Below are 13,221 nucleotides of genomic sequence, written 5' to 3' on the forward strand. Positions count from 1 at the left end.
TACTTTACATAACAATATTATAGTGACAAACGCTAGTGGCTTTGAACAAACACAAATCTATCAAACAAACTAAACATTTTATTAATGAAATTTAGAATGTTAATTTATTAACTTGATAATGTTTGTGGTCGCATATAAAACGATATAAAAGAAAATCTAGAAACATTTACAAATGGTTATTATGACAAAGAAGTTGTACATTTGTAAAACATAAGATTAATTTTTTTAAAGAAAATGTTAAATGACAGCATTCAAGCATGTAAGATACAAAAAATAATTATCAGTAAGTATGGATGTACCTATTGACATAACATACACCATGACATAACATACAACATTGTCCTAGTTCAACTTTAGTTACTTAACTATTTAAAAACTTTTACACCTAATCATCACAAAAGAAAAGGATCAATTTGACACAGTCATGCACTAAAGAAAACTTTACACATACTCATTACAAAATAAAAGGAATATTTAAAAATATGCCATGTCCAAATTGACTTAATAAACATAACATACGTCCTTATCATAACATACCTACAATAGGTGGCTTAATAAACTTAATATCTAGTAAATAGAAAGGCAATAACGTTTATACTTAGATATTAAACATACACATGTTTCAAATAAAAGAAAAATGTATGTAGTACCTACTGACATCTGCACTTGACAGTACATACTTATTATTATTAATTAAAAAGACAACGCAGCGAGTACGCCTGCACCTCGGGAGCACGAAAATGGTATACATTACCCAGCCTAACACTTTAGAAAACAAGGTATAATAATGTGTATAAATGTATACTAAAGGAAAAATGTCTACATTGTAAATAAGAAAGTAAATTGTATAATGATTAAATAAGTTACATTATGAACTTTATTTAATGAGAACCTACTTCTATATAAGGCATTGCGTCTGTCATGTGGTAAAGAACCCATCAGTTGTTGAGACACATTCTTTTCTAATTTCCAACATACAATACATTTGTGTATGACTTTTTTGCCTTCCCTTAGTAAACCACGGTCATCAATGAATGGATACAAGGCCTTAATATTACTCTTTACAGTATTATTACATTTTAAAGAATGTAATTCGTTTTTCATAAACTTTTGTTGTTCATATCTTAATATTAAATTTAATGAGCTATTTAATTCAGAACTAGATATGAAATTATGTTTTATTTTATCAGTTTTTGTGCGTGTGTTACTACAGAAACGTAAAATGTAAGCAAGAACCCTTTGCATTTTATTTATATCTGAATATTTATCAAGAAAATCAAGGTTTATGTCTGCCTTATCAGAGAGAGTACAAACCATTGCACTAGAGAACTCAGAGCTCCTTCTCACCTCTGGTAGACCGTCGGCCGTGTACTGCTCTTGTTGGGGAGCAACATACTTACTGTCATGGAGGAATAAAGGTGCTGTCCACCACAACTGGTTGCTCTCGAGCTCATGGGGCAGGACGCCTTGGCTCAGGCAGTCGGCAGGATTCTCGTGCGTGTTTACATATGCCCATGTATACTTACTGGTGAGCTGGGAGATCTCCTTTACCCTGTTTGCTACATAAGTATTTAATTTAGCAGCATTAGTCTGTATCCAAGCCAGAACAATCTGTGAGTCGGAGTATAATACAACATTGTTAATGGTCTTTTTTAATGAGAGTGTATCATGCACTCTGGTGATAAGCTTCGCAAGCAGCAGTGCGGCATTGAGCTCCAGTCGCGGCACGGTGAGACTCTGTTTGATGGGGTTGACGCGAGACTTCGAACAGAGTAAAGAAACATTCACATTACCTGTTGAGTCAACCACACGCAGGTACACACAGCAGCCGTAAGCAGCGGAACTCGAAGCATCGGCGAAACCTATCAGTTGCAGACATGTTGCATTTTGTAAGCAGACATAACGATTGAAACTCATGGGAGCCATAATTGAAAGACTTTTATAAAACTCACGCCATAGCTTTCTTAAATCATCGTTAAGTATGGAGTCCCATTCAAGACGTGCTTCCCAAAGCTTTTGCATAATGACCTTAGCACTTACAACGAGCGGGCCCGCCAAGCCTAGCGGATCAAAGAACTTACTTATAAAACTGAGTACTTCCCGCTTAGTGTCAGGTATGTTAGTGCCTGTATTAGGCGCAGAAAGGGTTAGTGTATCAGACTTAATGTCATAATTAACACCTAACGTTTTTATACATAAATTAGTTTTTTCTAAGTCAATAGAGTCGAAATACTGTTTGTCTGTCGGTATGTCGTGCAAAGCCTCAACTCTATTAGAAGACCACTTATGTAGCTGGAAGCCTCCCAGGTCCAGAAGCTTGCAAAGTTGCTCTTTCGACTCTATCAATGCGTCTAAGGAATCATTGGTAGCTAAAATGTCATCTACATAAGTTTGATTCTTTAGAATGGATGATGCTAATGGAAAATCCTCTGCATATCGATCAGCTAATTCTATTAAGCAACGAGTGGCTAAATACGACGAGCTTTTTAGCCCATACGTAACGGTATTTAGCTGAATACATTCAACATTGTTGTCTGGCGAGTCACGCCAGAGAATGTTTTGCAATGGGCGATACTTTTCATTAAGACTAACTGCCCTAAACATGTGTTTAATATCAGTGACAAATACATATTGTTCGAATCGAAATAGAATTAAAATGTCGAACAATTCTTTCTGTACTACAGGACCATTTAAAAGCAAATTATTAAGTGACACTTTTTTATTTGTTTTCATTGAAGCGTCAAATACAGCCCTGCATTTAGTACTTTTCTTATCCATTCTTACTACAGGATGGTGGGGCAAAAAATAAACTGGATCTGAATTTAAATCATATTGTGCAATGTCAATTTTAGATCCATGTCCCAACTCTAAATATTCATGAATGAAATCTTTATATAATTTCAATAAAACTGGATCTTTATGCAGCCTATTTTCCAAATTATGAAATCTCTTTAATGCAAGGTACAAGGAATCTCCCAGAGTATCATTGACAGAGTCGAGAGGCAACTTTAATGGTAAGGCAACTTCAAATTGGTTGTTAGTTAATTGTACATTCTCTTGAAACATTTGCTCACATGCTTCGTGCTCTGACACTTTTTCTGTGAATACCTGAGGCACATCTTCAGTCTTCCAGAATAGTGACATAGTGTCGTTAAGATCAGAATCACACGTAGTACAAAACAAAGATACCACCTTCTTGTTTGACTTTGAGGGGTGAGCAGGAAGGCTGGGGAGGTTACCCGCTATGACATGGCCAAACTGAGTGCTGAGTAGTGTTGGTGTAGGTGCAGACTGTGACGCATTAGGTGCTGAATGTGCAGGCGACTGGATGGAGACAGGCTCATGTTGCAGTAACACCTGGAAAAATATGTCAGCTCCTATTAATATATGTATGTTACTCGGCTCATGAAAGTCTTTGTCAGCAAGGACAACATCGGGGGGCAATATAAAATTACTCATGTCAACCTTCTGCTGGGGCAACTTGGTTGTGATCCTGTCTAGAATGTAACAAGACACTTGTATATTAAAGTTTCGTACAAGAGAATGTATTTGAAGTGGCACATACTGATTTACATTACTGACAGTATTGCCAATACCTATAACACCTGACTTCTGTGTTTTTGTTTGTAACTGCAGTAATTGTACAAGCTCAGCAGTTACAAATGATACTTGGGCACCACTGTCAAGAAGTGCTTTGACATGCACTTCTGTACCATCTTGTGCATAGAGCTTTACTCTAGCTGTAGGTAGGAGTACCTGTGTAGAAGAATTTGACAGCAGAGTGACTGGAGTAGGTGCTTTGTCCTCATGCAGTAGTGTGTTGTGCTTCTGCTTGCAGAAGGAGCACTTGAAGAAGTAACGGCATGGTCTCTTTGGATGACAGGTAAGACAGATCTTGCATATATTATGTTTTGTTGTGAATGTGTGTCTGTCTGTAACATTCAGAAGTTTAAATTGGGCACAAGTAAATAATTTATGTGCAGACTTACAGAGTAAGCATGATGGTTGCGGCTTGGTCATCACGGGGTCTGCAGCTGGACGCTGGTCCTTCACAGCTGGAGGCTGATCCTTCACAGCTGGAGGCTGGCTCTTCACTGCTGCAGCTACCATCCTCGCCGGTGCTGTCTGCTTCTCATGGAGTGTAGAAGGCCGCTCTGAGTTCTCAAGCGCTAATGCACGTTTCTCTAGAAAGGTTATGAGACATTGAACGGTTGGTGTATCGACACTCCGCACCAATTGAAACTCCCTATTACATAAGAAATCTAGTTTCCGTAGTAACACACACAAAATGATTGGGTCCCACTCTTGTACATTACAATTTAAATTTTTTAAAGCAGCTAACTGTTGTTTTACAATTGAAATAAACTGTCTAATATGATGAGCAGTTGACTTTGAAACTTGTGGGATATCCAATAACATAGATATATGCTCATTTCTGATTTTATATTCATTGTTGTACCTGTCATTCAATATTTGTAAACTTTCAGCATAACTTTCACTGACCATAGGCAACATTTTAATCAAATCTAATGGTTCACCCCGCAGAAAAGTTCTCAGATAATAAAGTTTCTGTATTTCTTGCAAATGAATGTTGTCATGCACCATAGAATTGAAAAGGCACATGAAGGTTCTATAATCTGAGTACTTTCCCGTAAAAGGAGGCACTGTAATTTCAGGTAACTTAGTTGGCACATAATGACGAGAACTATTTTGACTTTGACTTTCGTTAGACAAAGAAAGTGAGGTTAATTGTTTAATAATCGTTAACGTGTGCAAGTATTTACTTTCGACAACGTCTGAATCCTCTTTATCACTGGGATCAAAACCCATAATCTGAAAATTACATTCTTCATAACGGCTGAACAAATTACGAAGTCGTTCTTCTTTAACAAGAAGGGCCTCCCGTGTCAATTGAGGTTCAGAAGTTGTGTCTTTTAATTGATTGTATAATTTAGTAATTGAACTTTTGAGTGAGCCTCTTTGCCTGTTTAAGGTGGATATATTATGGTCAATTTGTTTACCTGATGACAAATCCGTTTCCATTTTGCAAGTTGTAACGCAGCTTTTTCTAGCACAACACAATAATATATAAAAACTAGTTACGTAGATCTTAAAAATATTACTAGATCTAATTATAATTAGTATCTGAAAAAATATTTTATTACGACGTGGCACGAAACAAGATGAGCAATCGACGCGAAGAAGAAACAAGATGGCGATTGGGCGTCGGCCGGAAGTCGTCGGCGGCAGGCGCGAGCGCGGGTGTTCAACGATGCACGCAGAATTTCGCGACCTCTTGAATTCTTGATTTACGTCCCTAGACCATATATGATTATGGTCGAGATTACCTTCTTGCTTGATTGATGTCGTGTCACGTAGAAATGTTCTATGCGTAAAATAAAATGTAAAAATGATGACGCAATAGAATATAAAATGGATGACTCCCGTTGGAAAAAAAATGTTTTCTTGCAGCTCACTGACTGAATGTAAATTTATGGCACTTCACGCCGCTTCTTCACGTGGCGAATCACGTCGGTTGTCCTTGGCGTATGGTTTTACTGCTCAAGGAGTTACTCGTACGAGATTTTTTAACTGCACACGTAACACACACTGCGGTTGGCTTCGTTTCTTCGTCCTTTTCCTCAGTCTTTTCGAAGGACCAATGTTAGGTTTGGGGTGTTAGATTCCTAATGGCTGTGAGGGCTGGTTATCTGAGGCGAAGGCTGAGAATGAAACGTCCAGAAGTAGGCACAATTCACTGAATTTAATTAAATTCGTACAAAAAAGTGTTCACATTACAGTAGTTGAATGGAGAGCAAGAACGGAAGGGAAGTGACAAAAGTGTTGTCACACTAAAAAATATAAATTTAATGTTGGGGATGCCAACACGTTGCGAGCCGGTTAAATATCAAATAGGTGACTTAGTGAGGGTGGAACGACAGATTCCTTCCAAAGGTCAAAGCAGAAAACTAATTCCAAAGTTTCAGGGCCCTTATAGGATTATAAAAGTTTTTGATCATGAACGTTTCCAGATAGGAGATACACCATTAACAAAAAAAGGGAATAGATTGTATTCTACTATTGTTGCTATTGATAAAATAAAACCGTGGTTGAGCTTCAATCGACCGCACAACAGTGACAATGACATGACTGGTGATTCGGACTAAATACTATATATATTATGTTATTTACTCACTTACTATATCATGAAAATGTAAAATCCTAATATGTAATTTTCATTAGAGGTACGATAGTCAAATTTAAATAAGGACGGAAGGGTCCTATTGTTAAGGACGGAAGGGTCCTATTGTAAAGGACGGAAGGGTCCTATTGTTAAGGACGGAAGGGTCCTATTGTCAAGGACGGAAGGGTCCTAGTGTCAAGGACGGAAGGGTCCTGTTGTCAAGGACGGAAGGGTCCTATTGTAAAGGACGGAAAAGTCGTATTGTAAAGGACGGAAGGGTCCTATTTTAGTTTAAGGACGGAAAGGTCCTAGAAATTTAATGTATGAAACTGATTACTTAAAAATAATATTATGCAAATTTCTTATTGTTATATACGTGTATTATATTATATAATTATTTCTTTTAGTATCGCATGAGGTCATGCTTCGTTTAGGATGGCCGACTGTCAGCAACTGTTTATTTAATTAATGTATTTCGAAGATTTAAGACATTAAAACAATATTCTTAAATATGCTATGGAAACAGAATGTTGACTGTTTGGTGAAAAAACAGCACGTGCAACAGTGCACGTGCTGTTTACGTCATCCCCACTTCAAGCGCTTGTTGACACCACTCTATAAAAACGGCTCGCCACCGGACAGCGGGCTTGGATAGTCGGAGTTGCAATTTCCGCACGCACTTCAGCTGTCTGCGCACGCTCGTACTTAGTGTTCGTGGAAGTGGCTCTCCCCCCTTCCGAAACCCCTCGACAAAGTTCGAGGTTAGGGCTCGTTAGGTCCGGCTCGGTCCCCCGACCCGCGACAGGTGGTCGCGACTAAATGCCGGTGAGCTCCCGGAACCCCACACTTAGGCACTGGTCTGCCGGGTGTGGTTAGGCCGGGAGGGAAGCCGGCGGGAGCGATCGCCTGGCACGGGTAAGATTGGGTGTCGGTCGGCTTCCGAGAGGTCGGGAGGTCTTTGCCCAGCGGGCTGGGGACGCCTGGTGCGCCAGGTGTCCCCCGGTTGTTCCCCCGGCGGGAAAGGAGTTCTGACTCCGCCGCCGGGTGAATCGTCAATTGGGGTGGTGGGGGGTCATGCCGCCCCCCTCCCTCCCCAAACGGCGCCCTAAGCGCCCCAGGGTCTTCCGCAGGAGCGCGGCGGCTTCCCTACTTGGGATTCCGCACCTGCGGGAGACCCTGGCGTCATTGCGCCAACCCGCGCGTGACGCAGTGCGTCCCTCCCCCCCCTCCACGCCGGGAGCAGGGGAGACGTACTTCGACGCGCCCCTCGCCCCCGCGGGCGAGGGCCCCCCGTCACCGGGGCCTCGGCGGACGCCCCCGCTCTCCATGCCGGAGCTGGGGCCGCCGCCGCCGCGCCGGACAGCGCCGCCGCTGCACTTAGCAGCAGCAGCCCCGCTGCCGCAGCGCCCCTCTCGCGCGAGCCGCTCCCCGGCCCGCTCGACGTCCCCGCCGCCGGCCAAGGTGCTCGCCGCCCAGTCCCCGTCTTCGGGAGAGGGCAGGCATGCACTTCGACTGCCGGTGCGCGGAGCCCTATCTCCCCCCCCGTTCCGAGGAGGGTTGAGACAGGTCGCGCCCACGCCGGCGCCACGCCAGTCGCCGGAGGCGATGGATACGCAGCCGTCGTACGCGGCTGTGGCCTCGACACCTCCCGCGACTTCTCCACGGCTAATACCGCAGCGGGACGTACATTCCCCGCTCCAGGCCAAGCCCGCGTCCCGCTCCGCCGAAGCGAGAGCGTTACCCCCCTTTGGTGGTGGAGGTACTCCCGGACTGGGCTCGGCACTTCCGAGCCCTCCGGGAGAAGCTCGGACACCCCCCTAACGCCCGACCATACGGGCGGGGGGTGCGCTTTATCCCGCGCACAGGGGAGGAGTACAGGACCATTCAGTCCTACCTGATGGCCCTGGAAAAGGAGACCACGATATCGTGGTTCTCCTACTCCCTTCCGGCGGAGCGCAACCTCAAGGTTGCCATCCGAGGGCTGCCGGTTGACACCGACCCAGCCCTCATTGAGGCCGAGTTACGCCGACTGGGGTACACCCCTGAGTTCGTGCGCGCCATCCAGGCGCGTTTCGGACGACCCGGGTGTATTTACCATGCCCAGCTCGAGCGTAACGCTGCGACCATCCCGGGCATTTATGGAGTCACGGAACTCCTCAACATGCCCGGGGTGAAGATAGAGGCCTGGCGGGGCAAAAAGGGACCGGCGCAGTGCCACCGGTGCCAGCAGTTCCGCCACTCCTCGCACAAGTGCCACCGCAAGATTGCGTGTGTGCGGTGTGGGGAGGAACACGCGGTCAGGGACTGCCCCAGACCTAGGGAGCAACCGGCGACCTGCGCCAACTGTGGTGGGCCACATCCCGCCAACCATGTGGCCTGCCCGGCCTTCGTGCGCGAGGCGCGCAACAAGAAGGCCGGAACCACAGCCCGCACCTCCTCGGGGCAAGCGACCAAGAAGGTCTTGGTCGCGCCCACAGGCGAGTCGAACGCCCAGGGGTCGCTCATGGCGGCGGCCAACGGTCCGAAGAGTGGCCCTACGAAACGGCGTAAGAGGAGGCGCGGCAGGGAAGGAAAAGGTCCCTTCTTGCCCCAAATCCCGCCGCGACAGCAGCCTAAGGAGCCGGCGACATCGTCTGCTCCAAAGACAACCCCCTCCATCCGACCCCCCGCCCCAAGCCAGGGGAAGGGGAAGTCGGCCGGAACTGGCGATCCAGCCGCCGCCAAGAAGGCGGCACTACTGGTCGCCATGGGGGTACTCCAAGATGTCCTGAAGGCACTGGAGCAGGATCTCGATCCTGTTACAGTGCTTTTGGACGGGATGAAGAGGTTGTTAACGGCATAAAATTTATGTCGTTAAGAATCCTTCATTGGAACGCCGAAGGCCTGTCTAGAAAGATAGGTCTTCTACGTGTTCTCTTGAGGGAGCAGAACATTGATGTCGCCCTTATCTCAGAGACCAAGCTGAGAGGCGCAGACCGACTGAAGATCCCCAACTTCTTCGTATACCGGAAGGACGAGCTCAGTGACCTCGGTCAGGCCTATAGAGGCCTAGCCGTCCTGGTAAGAAGAAGGTTGGTGCACCAGCCTCTGCCACCTATCGCTGGTCTTCAGTCGATCTACGCCCTGGGAGTGGAGATCGCTCTCGGAGACGTCCCAACACGTGTGTTTGCGGTGTATAAGCCGCCGGCGGCGCGCCTTGTCCTTGCGGACGTTCAGAAAATTCTGGACAGCCCGGGGCCAACGATCGCGGCCGGTGACTGGAACTGCAAGCACGTTGGTTGGAATTCCACGTGGACCTGTCCAAATGGACGACGTCTGTTCGATGACGCCAACGGGGGCGGGTATGTGGTTCTGGGGCCGGAGACCCCGACCCACTACCCGCACAACCCCGCTCATCTCCCAGACGTGATAGACCTGGCGGTGGTCAAGGGGCTCCGGCCCGATCCCACCGTTGAGACGTTAGACTATCACACAGGCTCCGACCATCAACCAGTCCTGATGGTCATTTCAAACCATCCTACCAGGACGAGGCTGCTGCCGCCGCGGCGGAAGTACTCCTGGGATAAATTCGGCCAGTACATGGTAGAGAACACTCCCATGCGACCAGTCTCGACCCCCACGGATGTCGACGAGTTGGCAACTGAGTTCGCCTCTACAGTCCAGCGGGCACTGCAACATGCCGCGCTCGAAGCTCCCAAACCGGGAGCCGCTCCTCCCACGCCGAAGCATATTGCGAATATGCTCGCGGAAAAGAGGCGACTCCGCAAGCAGTGGAATACCACGCGTTGCCCCACCATGAAGTCCCGGCTGAATGCGCTGGCCGAGAAGATCTCGGCCGCGCTCGATAGTGCCTCCGCCGACTCTTGGCAACACACTATCGACTCAGCCGGCGAGGATTGGACCGGCATCCATAGACTGTGTCGACAGCTCTCCGGGAAGCCGACACCAGTGCGACCTCTCCTCGCTCAGGACGGGACACCCCGTTTTAGAGCTGAGGATCGAGCGGAAATCTTCGCTGAGTGTTTGGAGAGCCAATTTCGGCCGAACCCAGGCGCTGACCACGACGAAGAAGAAGTCTCCCGAAATCTAGCGGGCTATTTCGGTCAGCCGATAGCCCCTGATGAGGATCCCGTCGTCTTTACGCCCGGACAAGTGCTCCGGGCGCTAAGACGGACTCCGCTCCGGAAGGCCCCCGGCCCGGATGGCATTACCAACGAAATGCTGCGTCACCTTTCACCGCGTTCAGTCGCAGCGGTGACGCGCATTTTTAATGGCATCACGCGGACGGGGCACTTTCCGGATTGCTGGAAGCTTGGGCGAGTTATCATGCTCCCCAAGCCCGGGAAGAATATCCTGAAGCCTGAGAGCTATCGGCCAATCACCTTGCTACCGAACATCAGCAAGGTGTTTGAGAGACTTCTTCTGCGTCACATGATCCCACACATCATGCCACGCGAGGAACAATTCGGCTTTCGAGCCGAACATTCCACGACCCTTCAACTGACAAGGGTACTGCACGATATGACGGCGGCCCTCAACAAGAGGGAGACCACCGTAGCGGTATTCTTGGATATGGAGAAGGCGTTCGATCGCGTATGGCACCCGGGCTTGGTATATAAGCTGTCCACGTCTACGACTCCACGTCGAGTCGTTAAGACTGTGGCCACCTTTTTAGAGAATAGGCGCTTCCAGGTGGCAGTGGAAGGCGCCCTCTCCCAAGTCCGAAGGATCGCTGCGGGAGTTCCCCAGGGTAGCTGCCTATCTCCGGTTTGCTACGCCAGGTACACGGATGACATCCCCGTGGAGGGAGGGTCCAAGCTGGCGCTTTACGCCGATGACGCTGCCTTCTTCGCGACGTCCTTGAACGCCAAGCACGCTGCGAAGAAGATGCAGCGAACCTTGGATGCCCTCCCTGCCTGGCTGGCAAAGTGGAGATTGACGGTGAACGTGGGGAAAACCCAAGCGATCACTGTGGGACGTGGTCGGCTACACCCTCCGAATCTGACGCTGCATGGTGAGGAGATTGGGTGGTCCTCGCAGGCTAAATACCTGGGTGTGACCATAGACCGCCACCTCTCCATGGCCCAGCATGCGAGGAATGTGATCGGACAGGCAGGTGCTGCCACTGCTCTGCTCCGCCCCATTCTTTGCTCGAGTCTCCCGTTGCGCATGAAGCTCGGCGTGTATAAGGCGTACATTAGGACACGGCTTACCTATGCCGCCCCCGCGTGGTACGCATTGGTCTCTGAGACCCATCGCCAAAGACTGCGGGCACAGCAGTCCAAGGCATTGCGCACCATCGCGGACGTGCCGAGATTCGTCCGCAACGAAGTAATTCGGAGGGACCTAAAAGTCGAGACCTTGGATGAGTTTATCTCCAGGCTCTCGACTGGGATGTTCGCGCGCGCGGACGAGTCAGATTTCGTGCACCTACGAAATCTGGCTCCATACCACGCGCGGCCCCCGGACTGGAAGCCGTATCCTCGCGAGCTGGCTGATGTGGAGGAGCTCGACGAGGATACCTACCCAGCAACGGACTGACCCAAGCCGCCGGTTTGAGGGCAACCGTCATTGTTGACGGTTTCGACCTTGCCGGCGGACTCATCGGACTGACCTCACCGGACTGACCCCGCCGGCTCGAGCTGACCTGGAAACTTCGGGTCAAGCTCGCCGGCCACCTACTATGACGAGACACGTACCGCCTGGCTGGAGTCGCTCACTGGGCCTCCCTCAACAGGGTCTCACCCGGTGGGCTGACTCGCCGGCGGTACCACCCCGGACAAGAGATTGGGCCTTTGGAGGCGCGAAACTCGCCCGCCGTAGCCCGCCCCCGTGCCCCGCCCGTTTTAGCGGGCGGCGAGAGCTACCGCACCAAAGGGGCTAAGCCCCGAGGGTGCCTCCCCGACGTCCGCTTTGCGGACGTCGAGAAGACAACAACTGCTTTGACAGCGGGCTTCTTGTTTTTCCGACTGTCGGACAGTTCACACCGAATATTATAAAAGTGTTGGATTGGCGCTCTTTTGAAAAAATGTGAGTATACAACATTTATAATCTATTGCTAAAAGTTTTTATTGTTATATGAGCTCGCTTATTTTGTAGACCTTATATAGAAATTCTGATATATATGTAATAAATCGTAATAAAATATAGCTATTTAAAAGTGATAATACTACGTATTTTTATTTATTAAAATTAAATCCCGCGACACTAAACTTACAATGGGAGAAAATGTCGACCGACTGACAGACGTCAAGGCGTGAATGAGGCAAACTTTTAAAACAAACGATTAAAAATCACTAACTTAATTAGTTTTCTGTCTACTGCCTACGCCTTAAGTACGATAGCATGAATATTAATAGCCCATATCCTTTTCTAGGTTACTATCTATCACTTTACTAAATTTCATCAAAATCCGTTCAGCCGTTTAGGCATGATAGAGCAAAACTCCCAGCAAAAACCATAAAAAAATCACTAACTCAATTCAGTTTTCTGCCTACTTCCTACCCCCTAAGTACGATGACGTGATCATTTTGATCTAACAACCGTTTTTAGATAACCAACTATTACCTTACTAAATTTCATTAAAATCCGTTCAGCCGTTTAGACATGAAATGAAGCAAAAGTCCCAACAAAAACAACTACAAATCACTAAATCAATTTAGTTATCTGCCAACTGCATACCCCCTAAGAACGATGGCGTGATTATTTATAGCCTATGACCATTTCTACGTTATCATCTATCACCATACCAAATTTCATCAAAATCCGTTGAGCCGTTTAGGCGTGAAAGAGTAACAGACAGACAGACAGACAGAGTTACTTTCGCATTTATAATATTAGTATGGATAAATAGGTAAATGTCGATAACCTAAACTAACTTTAATTATGACACTATTCAGACTTACCATATAAGGGTCTACATCAACTCGTCATCTGGCTAGCTTTGAGTCGATAAAGAATAGTAGTCACCTCGTATCTGAAAGTTAGAATTAAATCAATATCTTCATCGTTTACCGGTTTTTTGAGCTAGATTAGGT

General features: G+C 47.3%; 2 protein-coding genes across 4 annotated transcripts; one reads left to right on the forward strand and one right to left on the reverse strand.

The window, feature by feature from the left end:
* Positions 1–227: 227 nt before the first annotated feature.
* On the reverse strand, positions 228–5,130 carry LOC126380975 (uncharacterized). 3 transcript variants are annotated; one of them, XM_050030543.1, is made up of 3 exons: positions 5,022–5,130; positions 3,990–4,184; positions 2,126–3,357 (listed from the first exon to the last, which is right to left on the reverse strand). In XM_050030543.1, the coding sequence occupies exons 1-3, from the start codon at positions 5,041–5,043 to the stop codon at positions 3,341–3,343; spliced, it is 234 nt and encodes a 77-aa protein (XP_049886500.1). In that variant the 5' UTR covers positions 5,044–5,130; the 3' UTR covers positions 2,126–3,340. The 3 variants fall into 3 exon arrangements, with proteins under 3 accessions (XP_049886498.1, XP_049886499.1, XP_049886500.1); XM_050030541.1 differs by having other exon boundaries at positions 228–4,184; XM_050030542.1 differs by lacking the exon at positions 5,022–5,130 and having other exon boundaries at positions 228–3,357; positions 3,990–4,384.
* A 2,128-nt stretch (positions 5,131–7,258) lies between these two features.
* LOC126381012 (uncharacterized) lies at positions 7,259–8,005 on the forward strand. The gene has a single exon (XM_050030570.1). It carries the CDS (start codon positions 7,259–7,261, stop codon positions 8,003–8,005), a length of 747 nt encoding a protein of 248 aa, XP_049886527.1.
* The last annotated feature ends 5,216 nt before the right edge of the window (positions 8,006–13,221 follow it).

This window comes from Pectinophora gossypiella, unplaced genomic scaffold (genome assembly GCF_024362695.1).
Source record: "Pectinophora gossypiella unplaced genomic scaffold, ilPecGoss1.1 Pgos_33, whole genome shotgun sequence".
NCBI classification, from domain to species: domain Eukaryota; kingdom Metazoa; phylum Arthropoda; class Insecta; order Lepidoptera; family Gelechiidae; genus Pectinophora; species Pectinophora gossypiella.

What these genes read in the sequence shown, in the direction of transcription:
- LOC126380975 (XM_050030541.1), bottom strand. Translation starts at nt 5,043, where the DNA reads ATGGAAACGGATTTGTCATCAG. An exon ending in GGAAACGGATTTGTCATCAG is followed by an intron (nt 4,185 to 5,021) that starts GTAAACAAATTG and finishes TAACCTTTCTAG; the next exon opens with AGAAACGTGCATTAGCGCTT.
- LOC126381012 (XM_050030570.1), top strand. Translation starts at nt 7,259, where the DNA reads ATGCCGCCCCCCTCCCTCCCCAAACGGCGCCCTAAGCGCCCCAGGGTC.